This window comes from Triplophysa rosa, linkage group LG25 (genome assembly GCF_024868665.1).
Source record: "Triplophysa rosa linkage group LG25, Trosa_1v2, whole genome shotgun sequence".
Taxonomy (NCBI): domain Eukaryota; kingdom Metazoa; phylum Chordata; class Actinopteri; order Cypriniformes; family Nemacheilidae; genus Triplophysa; species Triplophysa rosa.
The window spans coordinates 14,800,172-14,823,977 of record NC_079914.1 but is presented as its reverse complement, the minus strand read 5'-3'; the positions used below and the strand labels follow the sequence as shown (position 1 = coordinate 14,823,977).

General features: G+C 38.3%; 4 protein-coding genes across 5 annotated transcripts; all 4 read left to right on the top strand.

The window, feature by feature from the left end:
• Positions 1 to 2,009: 2,009 nt before the first annotated feature.
• LOC130548527 (uncharacterized) lies at positions 2,010 to 10,227 on the top strand. Its single transcript, XM_057325367.1, has 6 exons — positions 2,010 to 2,174; positions 2,247 to 2,585; positions 2,715 to 2,819; positions 7,909 to 8,124; positions 9,479 to 9,754; positions 9,828 to 10,227. The coding sequence occupies exons 1-6, from the start codon at positions 2,066 to 2,068 to the stop codon at positions 9,968 to 9,970; spliced, it is 1,188 nt and encodes a 395-aa protein (XP_057181350.1). The 5' UTR covers positions 2,010 to 2,065; the 3' UTR covers positions 9,971 to 10,227.
• Positions 10,228 to 11,237: 1,010 nt separating this feature from the next.
• LOC130548526 (uncharacterized) lies at positions 11,238 to 12,849 on the top strand. Its single transcript, XM_057325366.1, has 4 exons — positions 11,238 to 11,253; positions 12,066 to 12,218; positions 12,301 to 12,594; positions 12,668 to 12,849. The coding sequence occupies exons 1-4, from the start codon at positions 11,238 to 11,240 to the stop codon at positions 12,847 to 12,849; spliced, it is 645 nt and encodes a 214-aa protein (XP_057181349.1).
• Positions 12,850 to 13,716: 867 nt separating this feature from the next.
• calr3a (calreticulin 3a) lies at positions 13,717 to 17,265 on the top strand. The gene is made up of 9 exons (XM_057325647.1): positions 13,717 to 13,913; positions 14,462 to 14,563; positions 14,705 to 14,908; positions 15,021 to 15,115; positions 15,203 to 15,412; positions 15,498 to 15,611; positions 15,788 to 15,931; positions 16,580 to 16,672; positions 16,790 to 17,265. The coding sequence occupies exons 1-9, from the start codon at positions 13,823 to 13,825 to the stop codon at positions 16,982 to 16,984; spliced, it is 1,248 nt and encodes a 415-aa protein (XP_057181630.1). The 5' UTR covers positions 13,717 to 13,822; the 3' UTR covers positions 16,985 to 17,265.
• Positions 17,266 to 17,946: 681 nt separating this feature from the next.
• On the top strand, positions 17,947 to 23,806 carry rad23ab (RAD23 homolog A, nucleotide excision repair protein b). 2 transcript variants are annotated; one of them, XM_057326273.1, is made up of 10 exons: positions 17,947 to 18,146; positions 18,605 to 18,686; positions 18,780 to 18,859; positions 19,295 to 19,671; positions 19,839 to 19,885; positions 19,980 to 20,107; positions 20,225 to 20,366; positions 20,689 to 20,846; positions 20,933 to 21,073; positions 21,201 to 23,806. In XM_057326273.1, the coding sequence occupies exons 1-10, from the start codon at positions 17,955 to 17,957 to the stop codon at positions 21,312 to 21,314; spliced, it is 1,461 nt and encodes a 486-aa protein (XP_057182256.1). In that variant the 5' UTR covers positions 17,947 to 17,954; the 3' UTR covers positions 21,315 to 23,806. The 2 variants fall into 2 exon arrangements, with proteins under 2 accessions (XP_057182256.1, XP_057182257.1); XM_057326274.1 differs by having other exon boundaries at positions 20,225 to 20,336; positions 21,201 to 23,794.

Here is a 23,806-nt window from a genome sequence, read left to right as displayed (position 1 = left end):
TAAAACAGCCCAACAGTATATTAAATTAACCAACCTTAGAAATTTAAAACACAATAATGCACCAATAATGTTTATGAACAACATCATATATAATATTAAAACACTGAAATGGACCGTTTTTGTGAATTACATACTTTTATTTAACTAAAGTTTTGAATGATTATTTAAAAATTTCAAGCCGTTACAGGCGCGCAATGAATCTCGGGATACCCAAGGCTGTGAAGGATACATTTGTTCTACCCATTCGTTTTTCAACAGTTTTTGCCATCCCATCAGTCAAGCTCGCTAGGGCACCAAATGGTCTACCGCCCCTGAGCACACACAACATCTCAACATCACTCATGTCTGTCACAAGTGTTCAGGTGAATCATACGTGATGTTTCCCTTACGAAAATTGACCATGGTTTTACTACAGTTAAAACCGAAAAAACATGGTTACTGTATACAGTAAAACAATGGTTATCACAAAATAACCAAGGTTTTGAAAACCATGTTTTTTGTAAAAACCATAGTAAACGATGGTTGCTGTAGTAAAACCACGGTTTTGCCCTGAGTAATCAATGCACCAAAAAAACATGGTTACTACACTTGTACCACAAAAAAACATGGTTAATTTTCGTAAGGGTTGTGTTTATTCATTCAGTTGATCTCCATGTCGTCATGTTTTCTGTTTCTGCAGATGTGGTAAAGCTATGATTCGATGGGTCGACTCTGCTCTGTTCTGATTTATGAAATCAGATTCAGAAGAGCTAAACCGGAGAGATCAAACATCAGCATCTTCTCACGTGTTCAACTATAGAAGGCTCATATACAGTTTAGTATTAATTCAGATTAGGCCTACATGCACTAGATTATATACTCGCTTTTAATCAGTTTTTATCATTTACTCATTTATCTTTTCCCCTCACTTTAACATTTTCAAGCACATTTAATCTAATGATCTGTCATTCAGTATTATTTATCTGTCAGATGTGCTTAAAGTGTAGAATGTATGATGTTTTTTTAATACACAAAACTGTGGCAGCGCTCTCTAGTGGCTGGACATGAAAAGATGTTCGGCTTCTGACAGCGCCCATCACTACCTGGAGTTTTTGTATATTGTGTAATACCATAAATAAAAATAAAAAAGTATTATCTAAACGCACCGTTCTGTTTGTTTGCCTTGATTATTTTTAAATGTTTTTTTTCTCACTTAACTGTATCTCTCTTTTATTTTCTTTCATGTAGCTTTACATTTTCTGTCTATCTTCTTGTCTAGACTTTGTTTCAGATGCATCACAGGCGAGTTTTTAGTATTGGGAAAATGAGTAACATACAAGTTAGACAAGTAAGAAATAATAACAAAAATCTATTTTGTTCGTGAAATAAAATGTTTGCAGTCTTCATGAGCATCAAGGGCTTTCTGTGTTAATGCAGTCGTTTGCTTGCGACAGATTAAAAGCATTTGAGTGATGAACACACATGTAACCCAGCTAGCACAGGTACGTCTGTAAGACGTCTCCTAAAGATGTGGAGATCTGGAAAACATCTACTAAACTTCATAGAAAGAGTAGCTTTACATCCCTTCTAAATCATAAACATCTTGCAGACGTCTTCTAGACGTTTATATGACATCTGACAGCAGACGTCTCCGAGACGTATTGCAGATGAGCAAACAATGTCTTGCAGAGGTAAATGCAGACATCAAATAGATGGATGCCAGATGTTTGTATGCTATCAGGAATGTAACTCAGCTAGCACAGATACGTCTGTAAGACGTCTGCTAAAGATCTGGAAAACATCTGCTAAACATCTTAGTAAGAGCAGTTTTACATCCATTCTAAATCACAAACATCTTACAGACATCTTCTAGACTTCTGACAGCAGACGTCTTAGAGATGTCTTGCAGATGTATGCAGACATGAAATATACGTTTTTTGTGTTATCAGGGAAGGATGTCATGTGGAAAATGTTTCAAAAAGCAGAAGCGTCTTGTTCCTTCTTGCTGAAATACATGTGAGAAAGTTCAGTGTAACGAACCAGACAGACACATAAAGAGACAGAAGAGAAGTTTAATTTTGCTGAAATGTATTTTGAGTTTATCGTCACTCCGTTAAAAGAGTTTTCTGGACTGAAGAGTTTGAAGAAAATGCATCACACATGTTTGTTTTGCTTTTTCATGTGGCGTCTGATCGGTGAGTTATACAAATGTTTTTATGACTCCTTTGACTCTTTGTGTGTTTTGCAGCATTTGTTTGTGTCTGCAGGTGTGTTTGGTTATTCAGGTGAGGTGAAGTCAGTGTCAGTGATGGAGGGAGATTCCGTCACACTACACAACAATGTTACTGACATACAGAGAGGGGATGTGATAGAGTGGCTGTTTGGACCTCAAGAGACTCGAATAGCTACGATCTATACAGATTTCTCGGAGACGGATGTTGTTCATGATGGGATGTTCAGAGACAAACTGCAGGTGGACGATCACACTGGATCTCTCACCATCACAAACATCACAACTCAACACTCTGGACTTTATCACATGATTTTCATCAGCAGCAGCGGCTACATTAGAGAGCCCTCATACAGATTCAATGTTACTGTCTATGGTGAGTAGTGCAAGAAGAAAAATAAGGACGACAGATCAAATTCACACTTCATTTTAGTCTTAGACTCTGTTATTTCATTTTGTTGAAGTTCACACTGATCTTTCAGAGTCACACTTTTTTAATCCACAGAACATGTCCAGTGTTTCAGTTCCACTGAAGCCGTGATCCGATTGGTCCTCTCCGCTCTGGTGGGCGTGGCCACTGTTGCAGTAGTGGTTTATGAAATCAGATCCAGCTGAACAGAATCAGAGAGATCAGACCCTTAGATTCTGACTAATGTGCATGACAAATAAACATGTTTTCTGTTTTTACATGTCTGCTCTGGTGGGCGTGGCCACTATTGGTGTAGTGGTTTATGACATCAGATCAGAAGAGATGATAAGAATCCGAGAGATCAGACATCACACTCAGACTCTGACTGATGTGCAAGACAATAAACATTTGCGATTTTTCTTTCCTCTTCTTCTGTTGTTTCAAATAAGATTCATGGGCACTAAATGGCAATATTGTGACTCCAAAGACTCAACGTGTAGATTTTCTGGGATAAACCAAATCAACCCTGCGTTCCACTTCGAATACGTATACTCGCCCTAATAGTAGGTACTGTTTTTGTGTTGGAATAGTAGGTACTTTAGAGTGCATGGCAAAAGAGATTGCACACATTTGGGACATACTAACAGGAAGCTAAGTGGCCGTTGTTGCCTAGACGACTTTGTGGCCGATAACTGTAACACACATCAAAATACAGCTCTTCTTTCCATTAAGGGTATGTAATGTTTACTGTATGCTTACATTTGTTAAATAATGACGCATCAGTTATATAATTTATTAATAGCGTCACTAAACTACGCCTACTCGCGGTGAGTTGTGGGTAATATCAGCCGGAGTGTGCATCGTTCTGCACTTCGAATTTTTGAATGGATGCAGCAGAAAATACCTGCAAGTTTAACTTTATCATGGGAAAATATAAAATTTGGTTTGATAATTAAAAGCAAAGATACATCTTTTGTGGTAAATAATATACTTCTTTTATTGAAATTCTATATTCATAAATGTAATTTTTTAAAGTCCCCCCTAGGTTAATTGTTTTTCAAGAGGAGTTTTCTTTATATGTTAATTGTTTAAAAGAGGTTAATAGTACAAAAGCTAAATATTTATATTCTTTGTTGATGGATTTTGGTTTCACAGTGTGATTTTTACAGTGTTTTCTTTCTTTTCTTCTTTTGATTGTTTGTTTATGTAATATATGTGGAATCTATGATGCACAATTCACTACAGATTGCGGAAGATGAATGTTAATTCTGCCTTTCTGTTGTTAATCATAAATCTTAATAAAGGATTTAAAAAAAGAGATTCGAATTTCAACCGGAAGTAGTAGACTATCCGGGAATCTTTGGAATACTCTTTTCAACATACTACGTTTTGGGACATACTTATTTAGGGTGTAAAGTATGCGGATTGGAACGCAGAGGAAGAGTTTCCTAACCGCTCAATGGGTTTAAATGTAAAATCTTGTGCTGCCACTATGTGTTGACTTTGTAAAATTGCATCACTTGTATTGTAATAGACCAGATGTGGGCCATTTGAAAACCGAGAACATCTGCTGTGTAAACACATCTGATAGAAAGAGCAGTTTTACGTCCCTTCTGAATCATAAACGCCTTACAGACGTCTTGTAGATGTCTGTATGACGTATTATTGCAGATGAGCAAACAATCAAATAGACGTCTCCCAGATGTATCAGGGAAGCACATCACATTGTAATGCACGTCAGTAAGAGGATGGCCAGAAGTTCTGTTCTTAGCTGTGCTCCAAAACAGTGATTACATCAAAATAATCTAGAACTGAAAACATGACAACATGAGCACGCCGGTTTAAACTCATTCCAAAACAAATGTAGTCAGTGAGCATTTTTGCCTCCGTTTGCAAATTATGAATGTCTACTTCAACTGAAAGCTCAAATGGTGTACAATAAGCTGCAAAGTAAGTAATAGCAAGATGGATGTTAACACGAAGACAGAAAAAATGTGTATTAAAGTGAACTGAGAGTGCGGACAGACTCAACATAATACTGATGATGCCCGGCATACACAGCCGTCACTAAATTCGTAGTTTTATAGTTCTCAAAATATTATTAACATAAAATCAGAAAACAAACATTTAAACGTTCATTTTAATAGCTGCACGTGAAATATTGCTTTGATATTTCCGATTTCTGTATTGCTGAGTGATGGAGCATGTACCAGTGGGCCTTGCCGTGGATAAATTGCAATGCAATATGGGATTGAATGAGTGCGTTTGATAATGTTTGCTATGGTGGATTATACACGATCAGCTTTAAATGAAATTCTATCAGATGTGCAAAATCCTGTCCGATCTCATTGCAGTCGATTGTGAGTCACAGAAAAAAGCATCAGAGTGTTATCAGGGCTCTCAAGTTTGGAGTGAGATTACATCTAGGAGCCACTCAAATTCGCCCCCCCCCAATTCTCTCACGTTTTGCTATTTTACCTATAATTGCCCAGCACAAATAAGATGTATAACAATTGCTAACTCTGATAAAGGACAGACAAATTCATCCAAATAAGACAAATAGTTTTATATTTTTTTAAATTATTTATCAAAATAAAAATAAATTTGCCCCCAAACAAGCCATCAGATCAATGTACATACTGCACACATATCAGGATTATAGAACTTGGCTGCATTACGTATAGGCTAAATTACTACATTTAAGATTGATTTAAGAAAAAAAACGTTGTTTTATTGCTCTTGATATTGTAACCATGATTTAAAATTTCGAATAAAACATTAAACTCGATAAACTTCATGTCATATTCTTTTAGACTTCGCAGACAAACTACGACTTGAGAGCCCTGGTGTTATTCACACAGACAGGGGTGTGAAATGTGTTAAATGTTTCTCAGTAGTACTGTCCTAAATACATGCAGCACAAAGTGAGAGAGAGAATTGTATTTGTCTGTCATCACGTCTTGACAGAAGAGCACTCATAGTGTGTTTGTCATTTTATCACAAAAAGTTCATCAGCTTTTCAGAATGGTATCTTTTCATATTTTTTTTAACTGAAACGGTTGAAGAAAATGTTTCACACATATTTGGTCTGTTTGTTCATGTGGCGTGTGATGGGTGAGTTATAAATGTGTTTTTATAAGTTTCTTTGTGTTCTTTGTCATTCTTAAATAAAACATATTGCTACGGGATGTAGTTTGAATTGTATTTGGTGCTTTTGGTAGAGATTCTGGATTTGACATGTAAATGTTTCTAATAGAAAATTTAGGTTTAGGAATATTATTATCAGAATTCAGCATTTGTTTTTGACTCGTTCGCTCTTTTCTCATTATTCTACTTGATATGTACGCTCACTTGAGTGTTTGCTCTTGACTGGTTTTCTCTTTTGGCTTGCTTTGTTGGTTTGTCTTGTATATCGTACGCATGTTCCTTTCCCCCTTGCAAGCCGCCATCTTTTACGTGTTTTGAGTGCAAAATTTGAGTGCAAAGTGCGACAGTTATGCTCTGTTATGACATTTCTCTCATCCTGAGTAAAACGTGTATCTTATTTTGTCTATGACGTTGTTTTTGTGTGGCTCACTACTGAACTTAAGTATTTGGAGATAAAAGTTTTGCAATCCAAAAGACGCAGTTTGCTCCTATTAGATAGTCTTCGGTTTCATTTGACATGTGTACTGTATGTGTATGTATCTGTAGTGATCTCTCTGTTTCTATCTTCAGGTGTGTTTGGTGATTCAGACGAAGTGAAGTCAGTGTCAGTGACGGAGGGAGATGTGCCTGTTCCTGTCATCACCAGAGACCCTTCAGTGTGTTTAAAATGTGTGTTGTTGTGTTCAGTGATGAATATGGCACTTGTGAGTCTCTCCTGGTACAAAGGAAAGAGTTTATTGTCCAGCATCAGTGTGTCTGATCTCAACATCAGACTCTCTCTACCTCTGGAGGTGGAATATCAGGATACAAACACATACAGATGTGTGCTCAACCATCCCAACAGAAACCAAACTCAACATCTCAACATGAACGATGTCTGTCAGCCGTGTTCAGGTGAGTCACATGTGATGTTTGTGTTTATTCATGAGATTTATTCATCAAATGATTGAGCTTTTTAGTGGTTTGTCCAAAATCTTCCTATAGCGCTTGCTTTTAATCATTTTCTCATACTTTGTTTAGTCTGTTGTATTCATTTTTGTTTGGGGGTTTAACACAGCTGAAGCCCCAAGACACTGAACATCATAAACATGTACAGCCTCTACAACAGCTCTCTTTACGTTTTAGTGTGCACCTATACAGTAAACATGTGCTTAAGAGACATATACAACAAAAACTTTGTTTTATATACACATATATAATGATTTTCTGGTTGTCTGTAAATACGCTGCTTAAAAATAAAAAGCAAACTTTACCCCCTGTTCATTTCATTTCACAGAGAATTTACATCAGTATTTTTATTTCATTCGCAGACTAAAATTGTTGATGGTGGCAAAAACATCCTTGTTTATTTTCCTTGCATCTTAGCTTCACCCTTAGACTGTAAGAAAAGGATGCAAGGGAAGACGTGAGGACAGAAGAATTAAAGCATTAGGGGAAATGGCATATCCCCACTCTCCATTATATATGATTTAATATCAGGAACATTAAACAAATGAATAAGATATGAATCATTCTGTAAGGTCTCAGTGAATGCAGTCGATTGTGAGTGACAGATAAGGCATTTTAACGATGAACACACAGACAATAGTGAGAAATGTGTTAAATGTTTCTGAGCAGTAGCGTCCTGTTCCTTCATGTTACTAAAATACATGCAGCACAAACTGAGAGAGAGAGAGACAGAGGAAGAAGCTTATTTTTGCTAAATGTAAAGTTTAACATCACTTCTTTACAGAAAAACCCAAGTGTAATTTGTAGTAATTTTTCTTAAAAAAAGAGTTTCTTTTCCGATTTCTGAATTGAAACGGTTGAAATAAAATGTGACACATATTTCTGTTATGTTTGTTCTCGTGGCAGTTATAAATGTGCTATTATTACTTCAATTTAGTGTCATTCTTAAATAAAAAGTATTATCACAATGGGATGTAGCTTGAATTATATTAGGTGCATTTTGGGATAGATTTAGCGATTCTGGATTTGACATAAATGTTTCTTATACAGTATAAGAATCTGGTTTAGGTACATTTGCATTTATGTATTTGGCAGACACTTTTATCCAAAGCGACTTACATTGCATTATAATATACATTCATTTCTGACTATATGCAATCCCCTGGGATCAAACCCATGACCTTGGCGTTGCCAGCTCTAACCACTGAGCGACAGGAAAGGTATACTATGGTCAGGATTCAGTCTTTTGATAGTTTTAGAGACAGACTGCATATGGATGATCAGACTGGATCTCTCACCATCACAGACATCACAACTCAACACTCTGGACTCTGGACCTTGAACATCAGGGATGATGACTCCTTAAGGGATGATAACATGTTAGAGACACTATTCAACGTGACTGTCTTTGGTGAGTAGACATTTAGATTATCACTGCCAGCTTCAATTATGTTGTTTGGCGAGCATTTTTACAAAAAATACGTACAAAATTCTTTATAAAATATTAGAAGTTTATGATGACATACACATTCATTGATGCACATGTGTGATGATGAGACAAACACACATGGAGTGACATCACAATAAACTCTCATTCACAACATTAAAACCCCACACAATAAAAGCAGCTCTTAAACCTCCTGTTAAAGGTGTCATGAACTGGGCTTGTTTATTGTTTTATGCTGTTGTATGAGGTCTACTTATGACGTTCGCGTTGTTTTTACATTCAAAAACATCAAAATCAATAAGTAATAGGTTATTTTCTACCTGGGTTTTAAGGCCGACTCGACAAACGCTCGGTTTTAATGTGCGTGCCGCATTGAAGACTTGGAAGTAAACGCCCACTGCTATGATTGGATAACAGTTTGCGTAGTAAACTTAGAGCGCTTTTCCACCATCGCGCCGAATCGTTCTAAGCACAATCTGAAACAGGTACAGTTATGTTTCCACGTGAGCCTGGTTCGACACGACACGATTACAAACTGTTCTCGGCTCGGAATTTATAGAACCGTGCTGAATCGTGCTAATGAATGCGCACAGAGCCGATATAGCTCAGTCTCTTGTGTTACCAAGGCAGCGCGTGACGCGTTTGTGTTTACGTTCTAAAAATTTCCGTTATCAGCCCTGCGGTGGAAAATGAAACCATTTACGGTATACGGCTGGCATGGATCGGCACCGAGTGGAATGATTAAGCAACGAGAACATTTCGGCGCGATGGTGGAAAAGTGCTCTTAGTTGGAGCCTTCTATGAATTTGGTTAGAGACGTAATGTTAGGTTACACATTCGCCCTATTCGCACGGGATTAGTATTATCTGTGTTCTTCCACAACTAGGGACTGACTGCACAATATTTTGCGATCTTGCGATCTTTAAGGGCATATTTATTGCTTGCTCGCTCTATCTGGTTCCGCGCAACTTGTGTTACTTCAGTGCTGTCATGCGCGAACCTGTGGGCGGGGCTAGAGAAGTAGTCGTCGATATTCTCCTCTGGAGGCGGTGTTCAACCTATCAATGGATAGGTGCATTCCAGGACCTGGCGTTCGCTGAGCCTGGTGTCAATAACAGTTGTTATTTCAGTAACAAGGGCGTTTTCAGTTCTGACACTTGCAGGATGTTCGCTTGAATTCGATTCCCTCTTATACAACAAAAGCTCGGGTTAAAATTGATGTCTTAATTCATCGCTCCTTTAATGTTTTTCTTAAATCTTAACTCTGTGTCAGTCAACATGTCTGATTTCTTCATCTTTAAAAATCTTGTTTTTCCAGCTCGTGTGCCTGTTCCTGTCATCACCAGAGACTTTTCAGTGTGTTTAAAATGTGTGTTGTTGTGTTCAGTGTTGAATGTGACACGTGTGAGTCTCTCCTGGTACAAAGGAAAGAGTTTATTGTCCAGCATCAGTGTGTCTGATCTCAACATCAGACTCTCTCTACCTCTGGAGGTGGAATATCAGGATACAAACACATACAGATGTGTCGTCAACAATCCCATCACAAACCACACACAACATCTCAACATCACTCAAGTCTGTCACAAGTGTTCAGGTGAGTCACACGTGATATTTGTGTTTATTCACTCCGCTGATCTCTGATTTATCATTTATTTTTCTTTCCTCAGACTGTCTCAGCAGTTGTGATGCTACTGAAGCTGTGTTCCGATTGGTCGCCTCTGTCCTGGTGGGCGTGGCTGCTGTAGCTGCTTCTATTGTTCTGATTTATGACATCAGATCCAGAAGAGCTGAACAGGAGAGAAGATCATAGATCACCTCCACACTTCATCTGAGATCCATGAGTTTATAACTTTGACTTCATGGCTGCAGTGAGATTTATTCATTGAATGATTTTACATTTTAGTGTTTGTCTAAAGTCTTCCTAAGTTCCCTATAGCGCTTGCTTTTAATCATTTTCTCATACTTTGTTTAGTCTGTTGTATTCATTCACACACATGTACAGCCTCTAACAGCTCTCTTTACATTTTTGTGTGCACCTACACAATAAACATACGTTTAAGAGACATATACAACTAAAACTTTGCTTTATATTTTCATATATAATGTTTTTAATGATTTTCCGGTTGCCTGTAAGCACGCTGTTTAAAAATAAAAATATAATGTAAACGTTTACCTGCTGTTTATTTCATTTTACAGACAAGTTACTTCATTTTTATTTAATTCTGTGGAAAAAATAAATGTAAAGATAAAAGAATAAGAAGGATAAATGAAGTTACGTTTATGCACGCACATTTACCATCTCGGCAGAATCTAAACTGAAACTGAAACTAAAACTGGAACCTCTGTCAGCTTTACGTGTACCACTACGTCACATCCGCACGGAGCATTAAACACCAAAAATATATAACAATACAAATAAAATAAAAATGTCATCTGAACTGGGATTATGTGCTAATTTCATGTTAAGCATCATATGAAGATGTACAGTCAAGGTCTTGATCTGAGTCAATGTATTACTGAAGTGATCATGACTTAAACACACGCTTCAGGGCCTTTGAACAGTTATTGAAGTTGTGACGCAGTAGATTCAGTGTTTTCATTCAGATGAACAGTCTGATTTAAACTGACAGCTGCTGATCTTTTGATCTGTATTTTAGGTGGTCTAGTCTGGATTTTAAAGGATTAGGTCTTGACTCTGACCTAGAGTTATATTCAGTTTCATCGTCTGGACTGTAATTGTTAAATTGTCTTAAATTGTTTTGACAATTTTATGTGTTTGCAAACATGTCAGCATTACAATAATAACATCAGATCTTTAGAGTGATGAACAAACAGACAATGATGAGAATGTGGTTTAGGTTTGGTGGGATGAGTCTCATCAGTAGCCTCCTGTTTCTTCCTGTTACTAAAATACATGAACGTAGCACATACACAGAGAGAGAGAGAGAAAGAGAGAGAGATTATTTTTTGATAAATTTCCCCCAAACCGTTTATCGTCTTTCAAGAGTTTATCTTTTCCAATTTCTGGAATCGAACATTCGAAGAAAATGTTTTACACATTTTTGTTCTGTTTGTTCATGTTGCGTCTGATCGGTGAGTTTTTATCGCTTCGGTTTTTGTCTTTGTGTTATTGAAACTAGAGGTTTTACTGTCATTCTTCAATAAAAGGTATTGTTACTTTGGGATCTAATTTGAATGATATTTGGTGCTTTTGTTAGTGATTCAGCGATTTGGCATTTAAATGTTTCTCATATAAAGATCTGGTTTAGGTTTTATAATTTAACGTATTACAGGGTTCGGTGTTGGTCGTTTTGTTTCTGCCTTTTATCTGATCGCGAGGAGTGGACTTGTCCTCTCTCTTCTCATTATTTTACTTGCCATGAACGCTCACTTGGATGCCAGACTGTTTGTTCTTGACTGGTGTTCACTTTTGCCCTGCTTCATTGGTTTTTCTTGTGGTCCGGGCTTGCAACCCACCAGCTTGTGTGTTCTCTGAACTGTTTAATACGTGTTTTGACTTCTGCATGTGAGTCCCTTTGTACAATGTGACAATTATGGAATTGTTATTGTTTATCGTTTTGTCTATTTGTGTCATCACTGAATTTGACTTGCGCAATTTTTAAATAAACTTTTTGCAGTCATCAGAATTTGACATATATGCTGTTATAATCTGTAGTGATCTGATTCTGTTTGTGTTTCAGGTGTGTTTGGTGCTGATGCAGATGAAGTGAAGTCATTGTCAGTGATGGAGGGAGATTCTGTCACTCTACACACAAATATTAATGACAAACAGAGAACAGATGAGCTACAGTGGAGATTTGGATCTCAAGAGTATTTTATAGTTCATCATTTAGAAAACGAAAACACATTTAGTAGAAATGGTCATCTTGATGATAGTTTTACAGGCAGACTGCATATGGATAATCAGACCGGATCTCTCACCATCACAAACATCACAAATGATCACTCTGGACTTTATCGATTGCTCATCAGTGACAGAATCTTCAGGAATGGCAACATTAGAAAGACTCTGTATAGATTCAAAGTAACTGTCTATGGTGAGTAGAGATTTACTGATGATTTCGTTGGCATTTATTTTTCAAATTTTTTATCCTTTATCTTATGTCCCATGTTTTCCAGCTTGTCTGCCCGTTCCCGTTATCATCAGTTACTGTCCACAGAATCCCCCATCATCCTCAGTGTCAAAATGTGTGTTGTTGTGTTCAGTGATGAATGTGACACGTGTGAGTCTCTCCTGGTACAAAGGAAAGAGTTTATTGTCCAGCATCAGTGTGTCTGATCTCAACATCAGACTCTCTCTACCTCTGGAGGTGGAATATCAGGATACAAACACATACAGATGTGTGCTGAACCATCCCAACAGTAACCAGACTCAACATCTCAACATCACCCATGTCTATCAGATGTGTTCAGGTGAGTCACATGTGACGTTTGTGTTCATTCATTCAGCAGATGATCTCTGTTTCATCTTGTTTTTGTTCCTCAGGCTGTCTCAACTATCGTTATACTGTTAAAGCTGTGATCCAATTGGTCGCCTCTGTTCTGGTGGGCGTGGCTGCTGTAGCTGCTTGTGCTGTTCTGATTCGTTACATCAGATCCAGAAGAGCTGAACAGGAGAGATCATCTGCAAACACTTCATATAGAGATGCAGATTTGCATCGGCTGTAGTGAAAGTTATTCATCAAAGGACTTTTTGTTTTAAAAAAAGAGTTTTTGAGATTTTTTGTTATGTGCTTATTTGTCTTTAATCTTTGTTTGGGGGGATTTAAGGGAGTTTTAAACGCCGCGCGGCTAAAGCGCCATCTAGTGGTTGAAGATCATAAACATGTACAGCTTCTCTTTTCATTTTGTGTTCGCTCAAGTTTACGATATAAACACAACTACAACTTTTTTATTTTACAAAAAAAAGCTGATTGGTTGTCATTAAAAAAATCGATTAATAAAAGGATAAAGAAAAGCAATTGGCAAATAGAGAGAGAAAAGTATTTAGCAATGCTTTTTTTTAAATTTTGCATTCAAAATGTTTTATTAATGAACTTTTCATTGTTTTATGTTTTAAAACACGAATTAGCCTAAATAAACAGTTTTAAATGTATCTATTTATTTATACATTTAAAATGATTTTTTTTAATGGAGTTTTTTATGGTTCAGTTAAACTACATTTTAAAACGCAAATTGAATAAATCATTTCCTCTTATTTTTTTAATTTAAAAAGTGATTTATTTCTTTACCTTTTTATGTTTCAATTGTTACTATTCCTCCATAACACTCTGCATTAATGTGCAATGTTTTCTGGTTGCGTGTAAATATGCAGTTGAAAATATATAAAATAATAAAAAATAATATCATCCTTTGCCGTCTGTTTATTTTATGTCACATTATATAAAACATTCACCACATTAATCTCTCTAAACATTTAGTTTTGATTCCACGCGGTTTATTTGCTGAAATAATTTGCACGTAAACCACGTGAGCGAGAAGACCCGACTCGTCAACTCGTGGTCCCCTCCGATTGGCCGAGCGCTTGTCCAATGAGCGTCAGCCATCTGTGCAGGAACACGGCGATATTTCAGAGTCCTCGAGTCGCGTTCATTATTGAGAGGTTCTTCCATTGAATAAAGAGCCTTTAAAACACGAAAACATGAGGATCGCGGTGGCGGTGTGTGTTGTTTTTGCAGCGGCTTTCAGTGTCGACGCTGCCGTGTATTTTAAAGAACAATTTCTGGACGGAGGTAAATGTGACTTTCATCATGCGTGACATCATTTATAGTGTTACATTGTGTTTATTTCCGTGAGATCAAAGATCTCTGGTTATGATTTCAGTATAGTTCATTTAATCTGTTGACAAGTTACTTGAATGCATTTTTAATCTATCATGCCGTTAACATTTGACTAATGTCATACTTTCATTTACTGTATTTTACTGTATTAAAAATACTGTATTTTAATGTATTTTCATTTACTGTGTCTTTCCGTGCCAACTTAAGAATGTATATGCAGATTTTTAAGAAAGGAATAGTTTGCATTCTGGATGAAGTATTTTGCATTATGTTTATTCATCTGACTCTTGTATTATGATGCATGTCTGGAGTTTAACGAATAAAGGCTTTAAATGGATGAATTATTGATGTTGAAATGTATGTTTGGGTTTCGCATTCACTTGTGGTTTTAGGCAGTAAATCATTTAAGTAAAGTTTTGTATCTGTTGTGATTTTAATTGACGTGACGGTCATTTCCCCCCATTGAACTGTTTTAAAGTTTCATTAAAAATATATTTCAGATGGTTGGAAAAGCCGATGGGCCGAATCCAAACACAAGTCGGACTACGGCCAGTGGAAGCTCACCTCAGGAAAATTTTATGGCGATGCTGAGCTTGATAAAGGTGAACGCCTATGTCCTCTTTACATGCTCAATGTATTCTGTCAATGGAGCTTGATGGTTTATGCAAAGGACACCTGTAAAGATAATACAAATAGGATACAATATGTTGTATATAATGTAAGATGACCCTTTCTCTCTCCAGGTTTGCAGACCAGTCAGGACGCCCGCTTTTACGCCCTGTCCACCCACTTTGACTCCTTCAGTAATGAGGGTAAAACCCTGGTGGTCCAGTTTACGGTGAAACACGAGCAGAAGATCGACTGCGGCGGCGGTTACGTCAAGGTCTTCCCTGCCGACCAGGACCAGGCTGATATGCACGGAGACTCCAGATATTACATCATGTTCGGTAAATCGCTAATGTTGACATAACAGAACAAATTTGTGTTCGTGTGGGAGGAGGAGTGCAGACGGGGCTCCAACAATTTAAAGAGATTGTAAACTCGCGAACTTTCTTGTAGGACCCGACATCTGTGGCTACAGTACCAAGAAAGTCCATGTCATTTTCAACTACAAAGGCCAAAACCATCTGATCAAGAAGGACATCAAATGCAAAGTATGTTCTGCGTCGGTTGTAAATTGCATCTCCGTTGATTTCTTTTTAACGAAGCTTTAAGTCTCAAAACCATTCTCCAACCAACAGGACGACGAACTGACGCACCTGTACACGCTCATCCTGCGGCCGGACCAGACGTACGAAGTGAAAATCGACAACGAGAACGTGGAATCGGGCTCCCTGGTGGAAGACTGGGACTTCTTGCCGGCCCAAAAGATCAAGGATCCAGAAGCCAAGAAGCCCGAGGACTGGGACGATCGGGCCATAATCGACGATCCAGAGGACACCAAACCTGAGGTGAGCTTCACAGAATTATACCTCGAGTCAACGGTGGAATCGCTGCATTGCAACAGTGTATATGAACTGTAATCGTGCTGTTTAGGATTGGGATAAACCCGAGAATATTCCCGACCCTGATGCTAAGAAACCAGACGACTGGGATGAGGACATGGATGGAGAATGGGAACCCCCGATGATCCCCAATCCAGAATACAAGGTATCACAATATCAAACAACAATCAACAGAAAGAGTACCTCAATGTGTAAAGATCTCCAGAAATGAGTGAGAGAGAATTAAGCTCTACGTTGTGTCTTGAACAAGAGTTTTTGAGTCGTAATGAAAATGTGATTCTTGAGTCTTACTATATCTGACTGACTTCCATGTGTTTGTAGGGCGAGTGGAAACCGAAGCAGATCGATAACCCGGACTACAAAGGCGCGTGGGTTCACCCGGAGATCGACAACCCTGAATACGCCGCAGACGACTCCATTTACAAATTCGACAACATTGGAGTTATCGGACTGGATCTTTGGCAGGTGCGTTACAGATTAAGTCAATGTGTATAAATAAAAAGCTTAAAAAACACTTTAATATTATTTAGATTATATTATTTCTGTAAATTTATTATTATGTTATTTATTATTATTATTTAATTTTATTATATTATTTTATTATCAAGAAAGTGTTAATAATGAGACAATAGGGCTTTCCACACCAAAACAATAACAATACAGAGGAAGATTTGATAGATTTTTTTCCCCAGACGATTAACATTAAAACATCGACAGCCAATCGAAATATATTCGACTTTAAAGGTCTTGCGTATTTAAGTTGTGAATGCTTAGAATAAGCATAGCATTATCATTCATTGGACGTTATTATAGTTATCGTTCTGAACTTCTTGGTCAATATTGCACAATATTGAAGAAAAATAATGTGTTAAGCAATGTGCAATCTGACGATGCTTAAAGTTTGTAGAATTCATTAAAATTATATTAATGTGTATATATATATAAAAAACGCAACATTTGGATGCTATCCGCATCAACCTGCAACTTTGACTATGTGGGACATTTGATTTATAGGACTTTAGAAGTCAAAACTTAAAAATGCCCAAAAAGTTGCATATTCTGATTTGATCATTTTTCTCGGATGGCATTAAAACAAACCGATTCTCCTTACAGGTGAAATCCGGAACCATATTCGATAACTTCCTGATAACCGATGATGTTCAAGAGGCTGAGACATTTGGCACAGACACTTGGGGAGTGACAAAGGTAAGTGCTTTTCATCCAGCGTTGACAGTTTGCTTGTGTTTATTTGACTTTCAATTCAATTTTAATAAGATGAATCTCTATGCTGCACCTCTTACTGGCTTCATTTGTATGTTATAGGAGCCAGAAAAGAAAATGAAGGACCAGCAGGAAGAGGAAGAGAGGAAAAACAGGGAGGACGAGGAAAAGAGCAAAAAAGATGACAACGAGGATGAGGATGATGAGGCAGACGAGGATGAACACACAGAAGAACCTTCAGAGGAGGAAGAGGAGGATGAGGGTGACGAGGACGCGCCCGCTAAAGACGAGCTGTGAAGCAATTTTATTTGACCTGATGTCTCAGAATGAGCAGAATCTAATCTGATTGGTTGATTTTTCTTTGTGGTGTGTTTTTTGGCCCCGCCCCCCACATGTTAGTGCATATGCATCCATAACTTAAAGATTCATTTTGGTTTTGCTGCTAGAAGCTCCACCCCCCCCCTTCAAAATAAGAGCTAAGAAATGTTAGATAAATAAATGTTTGGGTTATCTGTTCGTCCGAGGGGAAATTCTAATGTCGTTGGTTGGATTTGCACTTTTTAAAATAAATGATTTATTTTTAAATGGGTGTCTTGATTTATTCTTCGTCTTTGAAGATGTTGATATTCTTCATTTTTGGGTAGTTGTGTGCATATACAAAAATATTTATTAAAGTCAAATAATTGTAATATTTCTGAAGGCCTATAAATATAAAACCATTGAGGTCAATACATTTATAAAAAATAAATATTAGGACTTTTTTCATGACATTAATAAGTTTAGGTAACATTCTTATGCTGAATGAAAAATGTATTAGTTAAATAAACTAGAGTAAAATATATTTAAGTTTATTAAAACTTATCAACATGAATACAAGATTTATGAAAGAAAATTTAGTACTTGAGTTTATAACATTATAAAAATTTAAAACGTTTCTCTCCAACATTCATTGCTTATGAAAATTAACAATTGTTTGTCACACTTTTACAACAATAAAACAGTGATCATTTTATGATCATTTGAATATTTTTATTATTTTCCATCGATACCATTGCAAACATTTAGGAAAATTAACCACGGTTTTATTATAGTAAATCTAGTGACCGTGTTTGTGACGGATTGATGAACGTTTCAATAACCAAAGTTAAACAAAAAATAGAGTATTTTAATATTATTGTTTTTACTACTAATTAAACCATTTTTTCACAATAGTTAAATCGTGGTAAACTTCTAGTCTGAAAAGTGTCTTGTCCCGCTCAGCAAGTAGATGGCGTCTTTTCATAACATCTCGAGATCAGGACCATCACCACATCTCCAGAAGACCGCTGAGTCACATCTCCACGCGCTCTCACCGCGGACGCTTTCTCCACGAGACTCCCGGTCTGACACGATGCTGACGATCACGCTGAAAACCCTGCAGCAGCAGACGTTTAAAGTGCACATAGACGAGGAGCTGACGGTAAGCGTGCGCGGCCGTGGCCCTGTAAACACGACTGTGCGCGGGCACGGCGGGCTGGGAAACGCCGCGGCCTCCGCCGGTGTTGATACATGCGGACTGTCATTGGTGTCTGTTAAACGTTACTTTGTGACGTGCTGCGGTGATCGAATAATGACACTTTGTGACAGCCGCTGTTATTCTAAAGTGTTACCTTGTGACGTGACTGAAAATGTTACTTTGTGACGCACAGCTGGCATTGTAGAATGTTACTTTGTGACGGGCGGCTTTGATGTATAATGTTGTTTTGTGACGTGCAGTTGTCGTTTTACAATGTTACTTTTTTATACAGTGGTGTCCAAAAGTCAAATATAGTTTTTTCTAATGCAATACAGTTTCAATTTCATTACAGTCTATTTTTAGTATATATTTTTGCTTAACAATTAATAAATTGTATTAAAAATAGAATGTTTTAAATGCAGGTAAAAGCTCTTAAAGAGAAGATAGAGGCAGAAAAGGGAAAAGATTCTTTTCCAGCCGCTGGTCAAAAACTCATCTATGCAGGTTTGTTATCTGAGACTTTCTGTGTATTCGCATGTTTTTGTTCATATATATATACACAAGTTTTACTTCTCTTATTTAAAAAACTTGAAACAGGTAAAATATTGAATGACGACATACCTCTAAAAGAATACAAAATGGATGAGAAGAACTTTGTAGTGGTAATGGTTACTAAGGTAAGACTGTTTAATTTCTCATCATTTACCACATCACACCTTTTAATTTTTCTACATCAAGATCTTTGCCAAAATATAACATTGAGGCCTTTAAACATTTTTCACCATTACCTCCATTTTTCATTTGTTTAAGTGTGCCTTGATCTACACTTCGAATTTTCATCAAAAACAGTAGACCATCCGGGAAGTTTATGGATACTCATTACAACATGCTATGATTTGAGACATATTAATAGAAATTTCAAATACTATTTAGGACGGATAGTATGCATACTGGGACGCAGGGTCAGTTTCTCTTACATCAGTCAGAAAAACAAAAAAAGTGGTGATGTAATACTCAATCACTCCACTAGTCATTATATTCTTTCTTTTAACAGTGATCTTCATTGACAGGTTTCTATAGTTCTCTGTGCAGTTGTATTTTTGTCTCTACAGCCTAAATCTACATCACCTCCTCAAGCTCCTCCTGCCGTCACCCCAGCTGCAGTAAGCATCCCTCTCGCAGAACTTTCTGTCCTTTCACCATCACCTCCTGACGCTCCACCCGCGGTCCCCGCAGTGCCTGTATCGACCCCAGCTCTTGACCATGCAGAACCAGCTCCTGAACATGCAGAACCAGAACCATCAGTGGAACCGCCAGAACCATCAGTGGAACCGCCAGAACCATCAGTGGAACCGCCCACACCACCCGTCACAGCGCCCCCTGTGGCCTTAGATGTCGGTGCAGAATCCTCAGAACCGGTTGAAGTGACCCCGGATCCAGTTCCCCTCCTAGAGGAGGGGACCCAGGCCATTGCCCAATCAGAGGCCAGGTGAGCCTAAACCATTATTTTTTAGGTTATGAAACATTTGAAGCTTTGTAAATGTTTGCTAAAAAAGTCAGTGAATTCAAAATATATTACAAAATGTTTTTTATAGGCACAAAGTTTCTAAAAGGGTCAATATGTTGTGTACTAAGTCTTGGGTCTGTTCTCTGCAGTTCCTTGGATGAATTGGGTCTGCTAGAAGCAGCTGCTTCAATACTAGGTATGTTTGGGGTGATTAAAAAAAACAAAGTATAAAAAAGTCAAGTTAATGTGACTTTACCAATATTCTTCCTATTATTGCTTGTGTTTATCAGTTACAGGTCAAGCATATGAGAATTTAGTGATGGAGATCATGTCCATGGGTTATGAGAGAGAACAGGTGATCGCCGCCTTACGAGCGAGTTACAACAATCCGGACCGAGCGGTTGAATATTTGCTTATGGTGAGAGGTTATAAACTAGCTTTACAGTTTTGCAAAAAATGCATTCAGAAACCATAGTGTGATGTGTTTCAATGAGAAAAGTATTGATGTTGAAAAGGGTGATGTATGTTCCTGAAGGGTATACCCACAGAATCCGAGCAGCCACCCCAGGAAGTTGTGCGTCCCGCCCCCGTGTCTAACCCCGCCCCCTCAGCGCCACAGCGACCTCAGCCGCCACCTGCTGCAGCCGGTGAGGAACATTTGTTGAAACAGATGCATGGTTAGTCCTCGGCACCTCACAGCAGCTGATACATTCCTTCTGATTCTGTATAAATGTAATTTTGGCAGCACAGCTGATGGCTGTGAACAAGATAAACAGAGCTGGTCACTGGTATTGTCTGAGGTTGGAAATCTCAGAAATGGTGGCGCTCCCAAAATCAGGTCTAGCAAATAAAGATCATAAAGATTCTATTGACATCAGAATGTTTTGTTGCGGACAGTAAAACGGAAGAAAATGTTTTCTTTTTTTAAACATTTTCTTGATTTGGTCCAACGCCATCTTGGGCCAGACTCCTGTACAGCCCTTTCTATACTGTGAACAGGCGCCGAGTCGGGATCTGCGCAGGCGTCGGAAAACCCGCTGGAGTTCCTGAGGAACCAGCCGCAGTTCCAGCAGATGCGACAGATCATCCAGCAGAACCCCACCCTCCTACCTGCCCTGCTGCAACAGCTGGGTCGAGACAACCCGCAACTCCTGCAGGTGGGTGGAGCTTAATACCTCGCGTCACATCTTGGGAGTCGATCTGGATGGTGGACGTAGGCGTAACGTTCATACGTTTTTTGCAGCAAATCACGCAGCATCAGGAGCGGTTCGTACACATGCTGAACGAGCCGCAGGTCGGGGAGGCGGAAGCCGCAGAAGCCCACAGCGCACCTCAGACAAACTACATCCAGGTCACGCCACAGGAGAAAGAAGCAATCGATAGGGTGCGCTTGCGATCTTTGGGTTTGCGATTAATCGTGAATTTTCGCACAACCTAAAAATGCCTAATTTGCATATTTTAGTTTGGTTGCTCTCGTGTTGCAAGTGAGTGTTTTCTCTTTTCTATTGTAGTTAAAAGCTCTTGGTTTCCCGGAAGGACTCGTCATTCAAGCGTATTTCGCCTGCGAGAAAAACGAAAACCTCGCCGCCAACTTCCTGCTCCAACAGAACTTCGACGACGAGTGAAGGCTGCAGCTGGACGCGCGGACACTTGGGGGCGACAGAGAGCGCGAGCGTTCGGCCGCATGTTGCGTGTGTGTGCGTGAATGTGTGTTACGAGTAGAAAGCCGACTGGTCTTCCTTGATGGTTATCATGGAGTCGCAACAGAAGCCGTGCTGATGTGACGTTATATCAAAGCACAGCTTTATTTTTGTTTCCTCGGTAGCGAGGCGTCTCCCTGATAGCACACATACATCTGGTTTACGTCTATTTGACATCTGCATTTACATCTGCAAGACATCTACAATACATTGTTTGCTCATCTGCAATACGTCTCGGAGACGTCTGCTGTCAGACGTCATATAGACATCTAGAAGATGTCTATAAGGTGTTTATGATTTAGAATGGATGTACAACAGCTCTTTCTAAGATGTTTAGCAGATGTTTTTACGCAGCAGATCTCCAGATCTTTAGCAGATGTATTACAGACGTTCAGACGTCTCCGAGATGTATTGCAGATGAGCAAACTACGTCTTGCAGATGTAAATGCAGACGTCAAATAGACGTAAGCCAGATGGATTGTGCTATCTGGGCTGTTGTCTGTCTGGGTTTTGCTGCTATGCTACGTTGCGTGTCGAGTGTGTTTATGCATCAGAGGTAGGCTAAAACTGCAAAACGTTCTCAACGTCGTCATTATCAATTTCCCACCATTATCTGAAACTCTTCAGACATTTATGAGGTATTATATGTGTTATGTAACATACAGATGTTAGTCAGGGTATAAATTGTCTCGAATAAAAAAACAAAGCTTTAAGGAATAGTTCAGTATGTCATTACCCTGATAGCACACATACATCTGGTTTACGTCTATTTGACGTCTGCATTTACATCTGCAAGACATCTACAATACATAGTTTGCTCATCTGCAATACGTCTCGGAGATGTCTGCTGTCAGACGTCATATAGACATCTAGAAGATGTCTGTAAGATGTTTATGATTTAGAATGGATGTACAACAGCTCTTTCTAAGATGTTTAGCAGATGTTTTTAAGCTGCAGATCTCCAGATCTTTATCAGACGTATTACAGACGTTCAGACGTCTCCGAGACGTATTGCAGATGAGCAAACTATGTATTTAAGATGTCTTGCAGATGTAAATGCAGACGTCAAATAGACGTAAACCAGATGGATTGTGCTATCTGGGTACAGTCTATCCCGTTTTTTTGGGGTTAAAATTGTTTGTTTAGCTTTTTAACTTTGTTCCCACTAAGACAGCGAAGTTGTGGAGCAAAAACCAGTTTGAGTATGCAGTGGTAACTGTATGATCTGTGATTCTGAATGGTGCCCAAAATGCTGCAATAATTTTATTTAGTGCGAACAGAATGTGGTTGAGTGTATTAATATGTGTCTTTAAAACCACATGATATATGCATACAAATGAAGTGATTTGAGTACTTTTTGCATATTGGAGCAGTGGAGAGAAGTTGTTGTGCCAAACCACAACTGGAAAACATCAGAGCAATGCTTAAACGGTTCTCTGAATAGGCTACAGGTAAGCTTTATTTTTACATAAAATATATGTCCCGGTTACAGGGAAGTTGTGCTTTGTTTAGGAGTTTTAAAGTTCACTTGAGGTAGAAGAAGAGTTCGCGTGATCTGAAGGAATGGCGTCCTGTTTACACCGTGTGACGCACTTCTCATTTGATTTCGATTTCAGCTGTTTATATTCTTTTCTCGCGTGCTGGGATTTGATGTGTGGAAAATTGAAGATTTTGGTCTTTAAATGCCTGAACTCAGCATCAGTTTGCTGGCTGGATTATGAATGTATTGTTTCAGTGCTGTGTGAAATAAATCGCTTTTACAAAGCTGACATAAAGTGTCTCGTGAGAAACTGCTTCAGCTCCAAGTGCTGTTGGATCGGTGGCGTTGCGTTGGCAACACGAGTTATGCATACAAAAATAGTCTAAAGGTCGTTTTGCGTATGCTAATGCATGAATCCATAATCGAATCATCCGCATGATTTAAACGAAGAAAACTTTGAAAATACCATACATTTATGTTATTGATTCGTTTACCAGATGATTTTATCCAAAGCGTTTCTCAAATAAAAGAGCAAGAAACAGGTGGTTTAACACAGTTTAGTTGTCCAACACCGACCCCTTGTGGTGTGATCACAGTATTGCATTATGCACGTATGTACAGTATTACATTGAGATTCAAGAGTTACAGTGCATTTGCATATTTGGCAGATGGTTTAATGCAGAACTACTTAGAATGCATTTATTCTATGTTTTTTTTATCAGTATTTGTTCTAGGAACGTGCGAACGTGCTCTAGCCATTGAGCTACAGGGGGAAGCATGTAATGTAATATAGGTATTTCATCTTTACTGTATTTATGTACCTTTAAATAAACGTGGTAAAAATGGTACGTGTATTAAAATAAAAAGGGTATCTGTTTTGAGAGTATATAAGCTTCTCGTTATTATAGTGGTAAGTATCCCCGGTTGTCACAGCCTG

What these genes read in the sequence shown, in the direction of transcription:
- LOC130548526 (XM_057325366.1), top strand. An exon ending in ATTCAAAGTAACTGTCTATG is followed by an intron (nt 12,219 to 12,300) that starts GTGAGTAGAGAT and finishes CATGTTTTCCAG; the next exon opens with CTTGTCTGCCCGTTCCCGTT. An exon ending in TGTCTATCAGATGTGTTCAG is followed by an intron (nt 12,595 to 12,667) that starts GTGAGTCACATG and finishes TTTGTTCCTCAG; the next exon opens with GCTGTCTCAACTATCGTTAT.
- calr3a (XM_057325647.1), top strand. Translation starts at nt 13,823, where the DNA reads ATGAGGATCGCGGTGGCGGTGTGTGTTGTTTTTGCAGCGGCTTTCAGT. An exon ending in AGAAGGACATCAAATGCAAA is followed by an intron (nt 15,116 to 15,202) that starts GTATGTTCTGCG and finishes TCCAACCAACAG; the next exon opens with GACGACGAACTGACGCACCT. An exon ending in CAGAGGACACCAAACCTGAG is followed by an intron (nt 15,413 to 15,497) that starts GTGAGCTTCACA and finishes CGTGCTGTTTAG; the next exon opens with GATTGGGATAAACCCGAGAA.
- LOC130548527 (XM_057325367.1), top strand. Translation starts at nt 2,066, where the DNA reads ATGTATTTTGAGTTTATCGTCACTCCGTTAAAAGAGTTTTCTGGACTG. An exon ending in TTTCATGTGGCGTCTGATCG is followed by an intron (nt 2,175 to 2,246) that starts GTGAGTTATACA and finishes TTGTGTCTGCAG; the next exon opens with GTGTGTTTGGTTATTCAGGT. An exon ending in GGTTTATGAAATCAGATCCA is followed by an intron (nt 2,820 to 7,908) that starts GCTGAACAGAAT and finishes TGGCGTTGCCAG; the next exon opens with CTCTAACCACTGAGCGACAG.
- rad23ab (XM_057326273.1), top strand. Translation starts at nt 17,955, where the DNA reads ATGGCGTCTTTTCATAACATCTCGAGATCAGGACCATCACCACATCTC. An exon ending in CGGTTGAATATTTGCTTATG is followed by an intron (nt 20,108 to 20,224) that starts GTGAGAGGTTAT and finishes ATGTTCCTGAAG; the next exon opens with GGTATACCCACAGAATCCGA. An exon ending in AGAAAGAAGCAATCGATAGG is followed by an intron (nt 21,074 to 21,200) that starts GTGCGCTTGCGA and finishes TTTCTATTGTAG; the next exon opens with TTAAAAGCTCTTGGTTTCCC.